This window comes from Acipenser ruthenus, chromosome 50 (genome assembly GCF_902713425.1).
Source record: "Acipenser ruthenus chromosome 50, fAciRut3.2 maternal haplotype, whole genome shotgun sequence".
Taxonomy (NCBI): Eukaryota; Metazoa; Chordata; class Actinopteri; order Acipenseriformes; family Acipenseridae; genus Acipenser; species Acipenser ruthenus.
Window position 1 is genome coordinate 1,067,242 of NC_081238.1, and position 14,391 is coordinate 1,081,632.

At 46.1% G+C, this 14,391-nt stretch overlaps 1 protein-coding gene across 3 annotated transcripts in view; it reads right to left on the minus strand.

Annotated features, from left to right (window-relative positions):
• Positions 1 to 9,281, minus strand: part of LOC117404451 (monocarboxylate transporter 13) — a 19,051-nt gene extending 9,770 nt beyond the window's left edge. Inside the window, exons 1-4 of one of the 3 annotated variants that reach the window (XM_059015628.1) lie at positions 8,764 to 9,281; positions 5,742 to 5,801; positions 3,294 to 3,504; positions 535 to 678 (exon numbers count right to left, since the gene is read on the minus strand). In XM_059015628.1, coding sequence (XP_058871611.1) covers positions 535 to 678; positions 3,294 to 3,498 — 349 coding nt within the window. In that variant the 5' untranslated portion in view covers positions 3,499 to 3,504; positions 5,742 to 5,801; positions 8,764 to 9,281. Of the gene's footprint in view, positions 1 to 534; positions 679 to 3,293; positions 3,505 to 5,741; positions 5,807 to 8,590; positions 8,734 to 8,763 lie in introns of those variants that run through there. The other 2 variants (XM_059015627.1, XM_059015629.1) reach the window with 2 other exon arrangements.
• Between the last annotated feature and the right edge of the window lie 5,110 nt (positions 9,282 to 14,391).

Below are 14,391 nucleotides of genomic sequence, written 5' to 3' on the forward strand. Positions count from 1 at the left end.
CGCACCACGCGGCCGTGCCTTTACCAGGGGAGACCCTCGGGGACCCCTGCGCTCCCCTGACTGTGTGACTCCCCCCTGCACACCACACGGCCGTGCCTTTACCAGGGGAGACCCTCGGGGACCCCTGCGCTCCCCTGACTGTGCGACTCCCCCCTGCAGATCCTCCCTTATTTCCTTACTGTTTTGTGGTGTTTGCAATTGTTCGAATATTGAGTTGGTAAAACATTTTCTCTAAACCTGCCTTTCTACCTGGTAATTCGTAATGCTGTGCTTTTACAAACAGAGCGCTGATCATGAAATAAAGGATTCTTCTTTTACTGAATTCCAGGGGAGTCTCTTTACAGAAACGCCGACTCTGTGCCCTGAACTCGATAAACAACAGACACCCAAGCACAGGACAGCTGCCAAACCAGCAAGGGACGAAGTGTACACGGAGAGAGAGTCATTCAAGATCTAAGAACATGCAAAAACTGCGACATGCTTTTCAGTGCAGCCCCGTTGAAGTGGGGATCGCTGTGCAGGTGTGTTTCTTACCTGAGACGAGTCCGATGGACAGGTACAGGTGAGTCAGGCTGCTGGCCTGAGAGCCCAGGATCATCCCCAAACTGGCCAGGACTCCGCCCACCATCACCACAGACCGCGCGCCCCAGGCATTGCTGAGCGCACTCGCGAGCGGACCTGAACCGGAGAGAGGAGAGAGGAATCAGAGACCCGAATAACCAGGGAGAGAGGAGAGAGGAATCAGAGACCCGAATAACCAGGGAGAGAGGAGAGGAGAGGAGAGAGGAATCAGAGACCCGAATAACCAGGGAGAGAGGAGAGAGGAATCAGAGACCCGAATAACCAGGGAGAGAGGAGAGAGGAATCAGAGACCCGAATAACCAGGGAGAGAGGAGAGAGGGATCAGAGACCCGAATAACCAGGGAGAGAGGAGAGAGGAATCAGAGACCCGAATAACCAGGGAGAGAGGAGAGAGGAATCAGAGACCCGAATAACCAGGGAGAGAGGAGAGGGGGATCAGAGACCCGAATAACCAGGGAGAGAGGAGAGAGGAATCAGAGACCCGAATAACCAGGGAGAGAGGAGAGAGGAATCAGAGACCCGAATAACCAGGGAGAGAGGAGAGGAGAGGAGAGAGGAATCAGAGACCCGAATAACCAGGGAGAGAGGAGAGAGGAATCAGAGACCCGAATAACCAGGGAGAGAGGAGAGGAGAGGGGGATCAGAGACCCGAATAACCAGGGAGAGAGGAGAGAGGAATCAGAGACCCGAATAACCAGGGAGAGAGGAGAGAGGAATCAGAGACCCGAATAACCAGGGAGAGAGGAGAGGGGGATCAGAGACCCGAATAACCAGGGAGAGAGGAGAGAGGAATCAGAGACCCGAATAACCAGGGAGAGAGGAGAGAGGAATCAGAGACCCGAATAACCAGGGAGAGAGGAGAGGAGAGGAGAGGAGAGGAGAGAGGAATCAGAGACCCGACTAACCAGGGAGAGAGGAGAGGAGAGGAGAGGGGGATCAGAGACCCGAATAACCAGGGAGAGAGGAGAGAGGAATCAGAGACCCGAATAACCAGGGAGAGAGGAGAGAGGAATCAGAGACCCGAATAACCAGGGAGAGAGGAGAGAGGAATCAGAGACCCGAATAACCAGGGAGAGAGGAGAGAGGAATCAGAGACCCGAATAACCAGGGAGAGAGGAGAGGGGGATCAGAGACCCGAATAACCAGGGAGAGAGGAGAGAGGAATCAGAGACCCGAATAACCAGGGAGAGAGGAGAGGAGAGGAGAGAGGAATCAGAGACCCGAATAACCAGGGAGAGAGGAGAGGGGGATCAGAGACCCGAATAACCAGGGAGAGAGGAGAGAGGAAAGGAGACGGGGATCAGAGACCTGAATAACCAGGGAGAGAGGAGAGGAGAGGAGAGGGGGATCAGAGACCCGAATAACCAGGGAGAGAGGAGAGAGGAAAGGAGACGGGGATCAGAGACCTGAATAACCAGGGAGAGAGGAGAGGAGAGGAGAGGGGGATCAGAGACCCGAATAACCAGGGAGAGAGGAGAGGGGGATCAGAGACCTGACTAACCAGGGAGAGAGGAGAGGAGGATCAGAGACCTGACTAACCAGGGAGAGAGGAGAGGAGAGGAGAGGAGAGGAGAGGGGGATCAGAGACCTGACTAACCAGGGAGAGAGGAGAGGAGAGGAGAGGGGAATCAGAGACCCGAATAACCAGGGAGAGAGGAGAGGAGAGGAGAGAGGAATCAGAGACCCGAATAACTAGGGAGAGAGGAGAGGGGGATCAGAGACCCGACTAACCAGGGAGAGAGGAGAGAGGAAAGGAGACGGGGATCAGAGACCTGAATAACCAGGGAGAGAGGAGAGGAGAGGGGGATCAGAGACCCGAATAACCAGGGAGAGAGGAGAGAGGAAAGGAGACGGGGATCAGAGACCTGAATAACCAGGGAGAGAGGAGAGGAGAGGGGGATCAGAGACCCGAATAACCAGGGAGAGAGGAGAGGGGGATCAGAGACCTGACTAACCAGGGAGAGAGGAGAGGAGGATCAGAGACCTGACTAACCAGGGAGAGAGGAGAGGAGAGGAGAGGAGAGGGGGATCAGAGACCTGACTAACCAGGGAGAGAGGAGAGGAGAGGAGAGGGGAATCAGAGACCCGAATAACCAGGGAGAGAGGAGAGGAGAGGAGAGAGGAATCAGAGACCCGAATAACTAGGGAGAGAGGAGAGGGGGATCAGAGACCAGAATAACCAGGGAGAGAGGAGAGGAGAGGAGAGGAGAGGAGAGGAGAGGAGAGGAGAGGGGGATCAGAGACCTGACTAACCAGGGAGAGAGGAGAGGAGAGGAGAGGAGAGGAGAGGAGAGGGGGATCAGAGACCTGACTAACCAGGGAGAGAGGAGAGGAGAGGAGAGGAGAGGAGAGGAGAGGGGGATCAGAGACCTGACTAACCAGGGAGAGAGGAGAGGAGGATCAGAGACCTGACTAACCAGGGAGAGAGGAGAGGAGAGGGGATCAGAGACCTGACTAACCAGGGAGAGAGGAGAGGAGGATCAGAGACCTGACTAACCAGGGAGAGAGGAGAGGAGAGGGGGATCAGAGACCTGACTAACCAGGGAGAGAGGAGAGGAGGATCAGAGACCCAAATAACCAGCTGTGCTGAGATCCATTCACCTGTGTGTAGTGTCTGGGTGCAGATGCAATGCTACTCCCCCTTCCTTCCCTTTAACCACCCTTCCTAACCCTCTGCTCCCCCCTCCCTCCCCCCCCGCCCGGTGACTGACTTGCAAACTGCTGCACTGCGACCCCGATGGAAGTGATCCAGGACACGGCTCCAGCCGGCTCCTCGAAATATTCCACGAACTCCACGAAGAACACGCCGAAGGAGCGGATCAGCCCGAACACCAGCGCTGACTCCAGGAAGAGAGAGAACACGATGACCCAGCCCCAGCCCCCGTCCGGGGGAGAGGAGTACCGCGGCATCGCCATGGAGCCCTGCGACACAGCACACACACACACGTGGGGTTAATATACTAGAGGAACCAGAGAGAGAGAGAACGAGAGAGAGAGAACACGATGACCCAGCCCCAGCCCCCGTCCGGGGGAGAGGAGTACCGCGGCATCGCCATGGAGCCCTGCGGCACAGCACACACACACACACACGTGGGGTTAATATACTAGAGGAACCAGAGAGAGAGAGGAGAGAGAGAGAGAACACGATGACCCAGCCCCAGCCCCCGTCCGGGGGAGAGGAGTACCGCGGCATCGCCATGGAGCCCTGCGACACAGCACACACACACACACACGTGGGGTTAATATACTAGAGGAACCAGAGAGAGAGAGGAGAGAGAGAGAGAGAGAGATTGAGAGAGAGAGACAGAATGAGAGAGAGAGACAGAGAGACACAGACACAGAGAGAGAGACAGAGAGAGAGAGAGAGAGATGGAGAGAGAGAGAGAGACACACAGAGAGAGAGAGAGAGACACAGAGAGAGAGAGAGAGAGACACAGAGAGAGAGAGAGAGACACACAGAGAGAGAGAGAGAACGAGAGAGACAGAGAGACACAGAGAAAGAATGAGAGAGAGACAGAGACACAGACACAGAGAGAGAGAGAGAGAGAGAGAGAGAGACACACAGAGTGACACAGAGAGAGAGACAGAGAGACACAGACACAGAGAGAGAGAGACACACAGAGAGAGAGACACACAGACACAGAGAGAGAGAGAGAGAGAGGGAGAGAGCCCTGTGCTGCCCTGTAACACCTGTGTGAGTCGCCTGGGATAAATAAATAACAACAAATAAATTAAAAGCCATACTGACAGAAAAGAACACTACTTGAGTGTTCAGTTACAAACCTCTGATAACAGCAATCTTACTACAAGAGCAGCTGCAGAGGATGAACCTGGCGAGGCGCGGCGGACTCAAAGCAGTTAAACACATCCGGACAGGCTCGAGGGGGCATGCAAAGAGCAACGGGGACAAGAAATGAAAATAAAGAAACACGCGGCTTGTGCATTTGTAAGGTCAGTGGCGTTCCTGTAAGGAGGGTATATAGAAGCTGCATCTCCCTGCTGGAACCCAAGCCTAGAAACACAGCAGTGTGGAGGAGTGGTGAGGGCTCTGGACTCTTGACCGGAGGGTTGTGGGTTCAATCCCAGGTGGGGGGACACTGCTGCTGTACCCTTGAGCAAGGTACTTTACCTAGATTGCTCCAGTAAAAACCCAGCTGTATAAATGGGTAATTGTATGTAAAAATAATGTGATATCTTGAAAGAATTGTAAGTCGCCCTGGATATGGGTGTCTGCTAAGAAATAAATAATAATAATAATGACTTTCTTTCGTATGTCTAGGCTTGTCCGAGTGTGACGAAACTTGCCAAGTATGATCTTTAGCTCCAGTTCGTGAGCGCAACACCATTTCAGGGTGCATGCAGGCTTTCTGCCTCTCCGATACCCCACTCGCACTGCTACACTCACCTAGCTAACAGAAACGTGACACCCACTTCCCTGAGCTGTGCTTTCTGTTCGTCTGAGCTGTGCTCCGCTCACATCCTGGGCTTTTCCACTTGAAAGAATGTGGTCGCTAGCACGAGTCTGACCAGAGATATCACAGCATCTCAAACATGCTGCTGATAAAACAGAGAAACGAGCGTTTGTGTGGGACAAACAGCCACAGGTTCAGGAATGGATTGATTCAAATATAAAGCTGATTCAATTAAACAGAGGTTCTATTACTGTTATTATTATTATTATTATGAATTAATAATTTAGCAGACACTTTTATCCAAAGTGACTTAGAGACGAGTGGGCGAACTACGCATCATCAACAACTGCTGCTGCTGCAGAGTCACTTCCAATAGGAGCTTGTTTGTTTGACGTCTCATCCGAAGGACGGAGCACAAGGAGGTTCAGTGACTCGCTCAGGGTCACACACACAGTGAGTCAGTGGCTGCTGCAGAGTCACTTCCAATAGGAGCTTGTTTGTCTCATCCGAAGGACGGAGCACAAGGAGGTTCAGTGACTTGCTCAGGGTCGCGCTTGGAGCACGAAACTGCAGTGCTGACTTTTAAGAAGTGTATTGCTTTGCAAACCTGCTGACTTAAGCACACTAATGCACTGAGTCAGCTACAAGTGTGAGACGCAGCTACAGGCTAAAAATACTGGACTAGAAGATATAAGAAAGAAAAAATAAATACTGGAAGTCATCTGAGAGTGTGCAGATTTTCCTTACCTTAATGATGTCTGTCTCTCCGGTGCAAGCTGATCTTCAGACCTCTAAACCAGCTGAACTCTGTACTGTGAAGAGGAGAAAAAAAAAAAAAAACTCTCATGGATTGAAACCCCTCCCATTTTTATGCAAAACAGGACTGGGGCAATGAAGCCACTCCCATTTAGGGGCGGGGTTGATGAACACAAAAGAAGTTTGGATTCCCTTAAGTTTCATTGCAAGGCCCTCCAGCTGTAGAATTGAATCATTCTGCTTCATAAAGTGGAATTAATTATTATTTCTTAGCAGATGTCCTTGTCCAGGGCGACTTACAATTGTTACAAGATATCACATTTTTTTTTACATATAATATTACCCATTTATACAGTTGGTTTTTACTGGAGCAATCTAGGTAAAGTACCTTGCTCAAGGGTACAGCAGCAGTGTCCCCCACCTGGGATTGAACCCACGACCCTCCGGTCAAGAGTCCAGAGCCCTGACCACTACTCCAAACTTGCTGAATAATGTTACGTTAACATATTAAATTACACACCACTTTGTAGTTTTCCACATAGAGAAAAACTGACAACTGAAAAATGTGACACTGAAATCTAACATGAAATAGTACTGTACTGCTATTATGGCTTCCGGTAGATTCTTGCGATATCATTTTGTAGTTTCTTTGATTACATGATTATGATGTTCATGTAGTTGCTGTTTTTTGAAATCTCAATCCTAAAATTCTAGGCGATGCAACACTTTTCTCCAGAGCTGTAGATCTGAACCCATTTCTGGTTTGCAGTTGTGCTGCGTCCACAGCTTTATATAGGAGCTGCAAGGTTGTCACATCACATGATCAACCTAATTCCCATCCTTAATTCCGGCTGACTTCGGTAGACCGGTCCTAATAAACTGGCCAGGCAGTGTATACTGCATTTAACATGCATTCTATTTATATTCATGTTTCTGTGACAGGTTGGGTTGAACCATATATACATTTGTGAGAAATTAATAATACATAGATATGCTATTAGATTACACAGGACAATATTACCCTGTACATTTTCATTTTTAAAAAAAAATTATGTTTGTACAGTTTTTTCTCTCAATCCTAAAATTCTAGCGAACGCTAAACTCTTTGCCAGACCTGTACTATTGAAATATTTTAACATAATCCACTTCCAATACTGGACCCAAACTGTACATTTTGAAACCACAAAATTTGCGACGTGACTGAACATAAAAACGAAAAAGCAGGACAGCGAAAGTCAAATATTCAACAGGGTCAATAAAGCTGTAGTTTAAAGATGGCAAATGTTTCAATTAACAATAAAAGCACTGTTTATAATGGCAATAAAACCCTCAGGGCGTTTTCTGACAAATCACTCTGCAGGACGACTCCAATCCCTCTCACCCTGCAAAGTGACAGTTCGGATTTGTTTTTTAACGTCACAATGGGTCCCATTGACAGCACAGCGAGAGCAGCCTCTAGCAGAACGGCTGATTCAGTTATCATATAATAAGTAGAGGTGGATCTTCTCCCCTTCTAGTATAAAAACACCAGAAACAGTTACGAACGAGGGGAGGCGGTTCAGCCCATCCGAGCTCGCCAGGTTCTGAGCAGCTGATTGATCTCAGAACCTTGTCAAGTCTTCAAGGATCCCAGCGATTCTGCCTCCACAGCATGGCTGGGTAACCCATCTCCTCCCCGCTCTCTGTGTGAAGAAGAGTCTCCTTCCCTCTGTCCTGAGTCTAGCTCCACTTCATTTCCAGCTCCTCTGGTCCCGGTTTCTGTGCTGAGCTTAAAGAATTGTTTCAGGCTAACTGTGTCAACTCCTTTTAAGATTTGTAATCAAATCTCAGACCACGCAAGACTCTCCTACACTTCATGCGACTTTATTATCCAAACTGAACCGCGTGGATGAAATCAACATTGACTTTTTTTCACTGTTTTTATTTTAGCTTGCCCAATTATTTCATCCTCGATTTTCTACCCAATTTAGAATGTGCAATTATTCCACCCCACCCACTCCCACTCCCACTCCCACTCCCACGCGATAGATGCTGCAGAACGAAGGCTCCCACAGGGTAGTGCTGCGTGCGCAACTCGTAACAGACGTCATCGTTATAGGCTACAGCCCAATCACATGATAAGGGTGATACATTTAGGTACTAAAACAAAATTTATTTCATAACCCTAAACCTAAGGTTCGTCGGGTATTATGATCACGTGGTAGGGGGTGTTGATTACGGCGTTTTGCACAAAAAATTGAATCTAGTTACATAAATAAAGCAGCTAATCTCATTTCAAAAATGCTTGTGTGCATCGCAGGGTTAAAGCACGAATTAATTTACATTTGCGCATTTTAATTAGTTGCATTTTTTTTCAACTGTTTAAATAGTTCAGGAGCCGGTCGGAGCCCCGCCAGTTCAATTCAGTGCCCTAAATGTAACCTGCACAGACTGATGCACGGCCGGTGTAACTCGCTACACAGGTATCCTTGCGAAACAACAGCTCACAGCGTTACTCCAGTTCAGTTTAACTATTTGAATGACTGCTTCTGCGATTTGAGAAAACACCAATACTTATTATATAGAAACACAGAACCATTCGCGCTCTCTATCGAATACAGAAGCATTACACAACGCTATAAACACGTGGTTTTTTAAATGTCACGGTTTCTTCTGGTAAAATAATCCACGTCCTGAGCTTGCTTCATCTTTTAAATGTATTATTTAGACAGCCAGAGGCAATGTGTTTACAGTGAAACTTTTATTACAGGCACTAAACCGCCCCCCCCTCTTTTATGGTCCGTTTTATAATCGGTGAGACTTCATTTGAAACAGCACCAAACGCACATGAGACTTTTTACCTCAAAAACGATAAGGTAAGTTCAGGAGTATGTTGTAATCATAAAACCAGTCTGTTAAGTAACTAACGGTCCGGTGGGTTGCTTGGCAGCGGAGATGAGCCTTTTTAGTTCCTATGCGGTGTATATTGAGGGAGGGAACTAAATGGATCAATAAATAGATGTAAATACAATACCGGAGTCCTTTCCATTGAATAGTAGATGTTCTGGTTGTGGTTTGGTCTTTTTTTGTTCTGTTTCAGTACCACTGAACTGCAAGCACTCCCCAGGCGGGTCGTGTTTCCACGAGTCCTTTTTCTGATGCAGTTTTTCTGTTTGCAGAATTCAGACGCTGGGCGCACGCACTTGCAAACACGACAGCTTGCAAACGATTGAAATGACTAAATTCGACATTTGCATGTAGTCTGTGTTATTAATAATAATATGCAGCAATGTGGTGTTCTTAAAAACGCGTGTTTCCATTCATTAAATATACATTTCGGATGCAGGAACTGTACACACAATGCCGACTGTTACAGTGCACGGTGAATCATCAGTTTTTTGTTTTTTTTTAAATCCTTTGCGGTTCATCAAACCCAAAACAGAAGTCCTTTTTTGTTCTCGAACAGCATGCTTCTTCACCGCTACCACTGATGCTGGTAAAAAAATTACACAGCCATCAATTAACCGTTCAGAACGCCAATTTGGGCGTTAAGAAATGGCGACACCTGGTGGATTGGAGGACAACAGCAGGCTTGCCAGCACGGCAGGTGTTGTGGAGAGACCAGACCATAGCTAATACAGTATTGAGCTCCAGGGGAAACCAAACACAGTTTCTTACAAACTTCAGTCATTTGTCTTTGAAACAAAAGCCTTTAAAGTAATTAATTAGAAAAAAAAGAAGAAGAAAAAATATAGATTTTGGGCTGTTGTCAAAAATACCTTGCCCGTTTTTTTTATTTATTTATTTTCTTTTTAATTTGGTGATATTTTGTCAGCACCGTACTGTATAAATAATATCGTCAAGTTTAACAATTACTAATTGTAACAAAAAGGCTATACTAGTTAAAAATGATAAATTAACCCCTTAGCAATAGCAAGTTTATTTGGAGTCGAGAATTCGTAAATTAGGTCTCGCCCACACTTGCTTTGATTCAACAGGGGCAGCAGTGTGGAGTAGTGGTTAGGACTCTGGACTCTTGACCGGTGGGTCGTGGGTTCAATCCAGGTGGGGGACGCTGCTGCTGTACCCTTGAGCAAGGTACTTTACCTAGATTGCTCCAGTAAAAACCCAACTGTATAAATGGGGAATTGTATGTAAAAAATATTGTGATATCTTGTAACAATTGTAAGTCGCCCTGTATAAGAACGTCTGCTAATAAATAAATTATAATAACAGGAGACCTTCTGTAAATGTTAGAAATACCCATACACTGACATTTTGTCCACTAGATGGTGCCAAAGACTAAGCACCGAACATCACAATGAAAGAGAACCAGTTACCATTCTGTTACGGTTTTTGGTCATATTATTGAGCCGGTGCAGTTTCAAACTAATTGCAACAGCCTTGAATTGATCATTTCCCTTTGCATCGCCTTTTACTCTTCTGTGTTAAATATTAAAAAAAGATGGCAAACTATCATTATAAAACTCAAAGATATATTTAATGGCATCATAACATTATATGACCATTTTATTACACAGAACCCAACATTGTATTGTAGCTCAGTCTTTGCAGAAGGGAATGAATGAAGCTTGAGCAAGTTTGTTTTAAAAAAAAAAACTAAAAAAACTACCTTTTCATGAAGCGCTGTACTAATTCCAACGATGGTACTTCCAATTTCAATAACTTTTCACCTTCAGTCACACATTTCTAATTGTAAGTCGCTCTGGATAAGGGCGTCTGCTAAGAAATAAATAATAATAATAATAATAATAATAATAATAATAATAATAATAATAATAATTGAATTTTTTGAAACTGTAAAACAGTAATATAACACCATGTAACAAATTTTTTTTTTTTTTTTTGGTTCCTGGGTAGTCAGTGTTATTTCCTAATTGCTTATGCCTCAAAAGTATAGAAAATGGCTATTATTCCCCACAAACTTTGCTTTTGTGACCAGGACAGTGATATTTTGAAATTTACCTATTTCCAATGAGAAAACGGGCGAATTTGTGTCTTTTCGTTCACATAAAGTCAGAAAAAAACAACATATGAATCCAAATTAACATGTATTTATACTAAAGTAATACAAAAATGACTACAAAAGATTTAGAAGTGAGTAGTTTTTCGAGATTTACGATTATACTGTAAATCACTTTCACGAATCAGCCCCCAAATGTAGTCTCCCATCATGTGTTAAAAATTGTGTTACATAGTGTAATCAGACTGTGTGGGATATTTGCTACAATATTCACACTGTATGACGTTTAATATAATACAGTATTCAGTATATGTTGGGTTTGCTGTGTGTGTCTCTTTAAATTACACATTTCAGGGCAGTTTAGGGAAGGGGTGAAAGTGCACGACAGAGGAGACTTGCTCAGTACCTGTGAGTGAATCTGAGGAGGGGGAAGAGAGTAGGACAGCACAGGAACCCTCAGCATTGCCATATAAAGAAATAGAGAATCTACACAGAAAAAAACAGGATTGAGAGGGTGTTCCTTAGGGAGCTTTCACATCGAGCCCAGGTGAAGCGAGGCCGCCCAGTCCAGGACATCCTGTGCAGGGCATGCTGGGAGGAGAGCACTTCCTGTCCGCGCAGGATGCAGATGTGAGTCGGAGCGAGGTTACCGGGACGACAGCCAACACTGTGGTTTAGCCTCTGAGCAAACCTGACAGGAAGCGAGCGCGGGTTAACGCTGCGTCCATTAGTGAGAATGTGACCTGATCCATTTTGTTCATTGAGTAATCTGATCTAAATTGTTAAAATTACATTTCGAATCAATGAAAAAAACAGCTGCAGGAGGCCCTGACCAAACTGGAAAAAAAAATAATCTCTCAGTAAAATGTAATCTGAAAAGTAACTGTGACTACTTTTTCAAAGTAATAAGTTACTGTAACTAGTTACAATTTTGTTCAAGTGACTTGTAAAGGCGACAGATTCCTTTTTCGCTGGTTACACGTGGTAGAAACAGACAGGTCTGGTCTGCCCGTTTGCTACAGCTGTGTACCCTCGCTGCCACAAAGAGTTAACAAGATGACATCAAAGCCGAGTATTCAAAGCTCCTTCTCTGACAGGAAATGACACGCTGGGTGGTTGCGCGCGCCGTGGATTCGGGCCCTGGCGGAAGCAGGTGTCTGGGGCTACATTGTTCCTCGGCCACACCGCGGACAGGAAGTTGACTCACCGCGGGAGAGTTAATGAGAGAGGAAGGAAGGGCTGTAAACAATACAACGCTGTGTTTGTATTTGAACTGCAAGAATGATTTCAATCCTGTCTAGCTGGGAGTTAACTCGCTGGCTCAAACCAAGTTCAGGGATTTATCGAATAAATGGAAATGATGGCAGTGTCACAGCTGTTATAAAGTATTGCATTGGTGCTGCTATGAAATTCATTCAACTCAGACTGGGGTTTATCACTGCAGGATTACTAATGGCGTTTGCTTAACACTGCGGTTTTCTCTAAGTCTGCCTTTAACTGGCTTTGAGCTGCTTAGATCTTGTCACAACCTTCCTCATTTCATTCAAAGCATGTGACAGTTTGATTTCATAACTGCTTTATCAATGTACAACAGTCACATGGTCAGGGCTGTATCCTGGCTGTATAAAAACTCTCAGGGCTTCGGTACCATAGACTGTATGCTGTACACCATATACCATAGACTATAGACCATTCAACGTAGAGTAGCAGACACCAGACCCTGGGTACTGAAAGGTATGGTGAAGCATAGGCAAGCATTGTAAAGCACAGAGAGGTCTGGTAAAGCATAGGGAAGCATTGTAAAGCACAGAGAGGTCTGGTAAAGCATAGGGAAGCATTGTAAAGCACAGAGAGGTGTGGTAAAGCATAGGGAAGCATTGTAAAGCACAGAGAGGTGTGGTAAAGCATAGGGAAGCATTGTAAAGCACAGAGAGGTCTAGTAAAGCATAGGGAAGCATTGTAAAGCACAGAGAGGTCTGGCAAAGCATAGGGAAGCATTGTAAAGCACAGAGAGGTGTGGTAAAGCATAGGGAAGCATTGTAAAGCACAGAGAGGTCTGGTAAAGCATATTAAAAACATGTTAAACACATAGCATAACCATGAGGATCCTTTACTGTGCAGATTTACTGGGTGAGTACAGTCTGTCTATGAGGTGTGAATGCATAAACACAGTGATGTTCCTTTCCTGCAAACAGAAGCCCATGACAGATCACACTTCCTCTGCCACTGAAGCGGTGGAAATCCCCATTGATCACCAGCGGAAATATGGAACGGAAGCAAATCCAAACAGGGAGCAGCTGTACTGTAACAACACACAGACCAGGCTTGACAATGCTTCACAGAACTGGGGCTCCGATCAGGAGTACACTGGTGATGGCACTGGAGCCCAAACGCTGGCCTGCTTGACTCAGTCTCTTCTAGTTTCAATAACACTGATGAAGGCACTAGAGCCCAAACGCTGGTCTGCTTGACTCGGTCTCTTCTAGTTTCAGTAACACTGATGAAGGCACTGGAGCCCAAACGCTGGCCTGCTTGACTCGGTCTCTTCTAGTTTCAATAACACTGATGAAGGCACTAGAGCCCAAACGCTGGTCTGCTTGACTCGGTCTCTTCTAGTTTCAATTACACTGGTGAAGGCACTGGAGCCCAAACGCTGGTCTGCTTGACTCAGTTTAGTTTCAATAACACTGATGAAGGCACTAGAGCCCAAACGCTGGTCTGCTTGACTCAGTCTCTTCTAGTTTCAATAACACTGATGAAGGCACTAGAGCCCAAACGCTGGTCTGCTTGACTCAGTTTAGTTTCAATAACACTGATGAAGGCACTGGAGCCCAAACGCTGGTCTGCTTGACTCGGTTTAGTTTCAATAACACTGATGAAGGCACTGGAGCCCAAACGCTGGTCTGCTTGACTCAGTTTAGTTTCAATAACACTGATGAAGGCACTAGAGCCCAAACGCTGGTCTGCTTGACTCGGTTTAGTTTCAATAACACTGATGAAGGCACTAGAGCCCAAACGCTGGTCTGCTTGACTCGGTTTAGTTTCAATAACACTGATGAAGGCACTGGAGCCCAAACGCTGGTCTGCTTGACTCAGTTTAGTTTCAATAACACTGATGAAGGCACTAGAGCCCAAACGCTGGTCTGCTTGACTCGGTCTCTTCTAGTTTCAATAACACTGATGAAGGCACTGGAGCCCAAACGCTGGTCTGCTTGACTCAGTTTAGTTTCAATAACGCTGATGAAGGCACTAGAGCCCAAACGCTGGTCTGCTTGACTCAGTCTCTTCTAGTTTCAATAACACTGATGAAGGCACTAGAGCCCAAACGCTGGTCTGCTTGACTCAGTTTAGTTTCAATAACACTGATGAAAGCACTAGAGCCCAAACGCTGGTCTGCTTGACTCAGTCTCTTCTAGTTTCAATAACACTGATGAAGGCACTAGAGCCCAAACGCTGGTCTGCTTGACTCAGTTTAGTTTCAAGAACACTGATGAAGGCACTAGAGCCCAAACGCTGGTCTGCTTGACTCAGTTTAGTTTCAATAACACTGATGAAGGCACTAGAGCCCAAATGCTGGTCTGCTTGACTCGGTCTCTTCTAGTTTCAATAACACTGATGAAGGCACTAGAGCCCAAACGCTGGTCTGCTTGACTCGGTCTCTTCTAGTTTCAATAACAC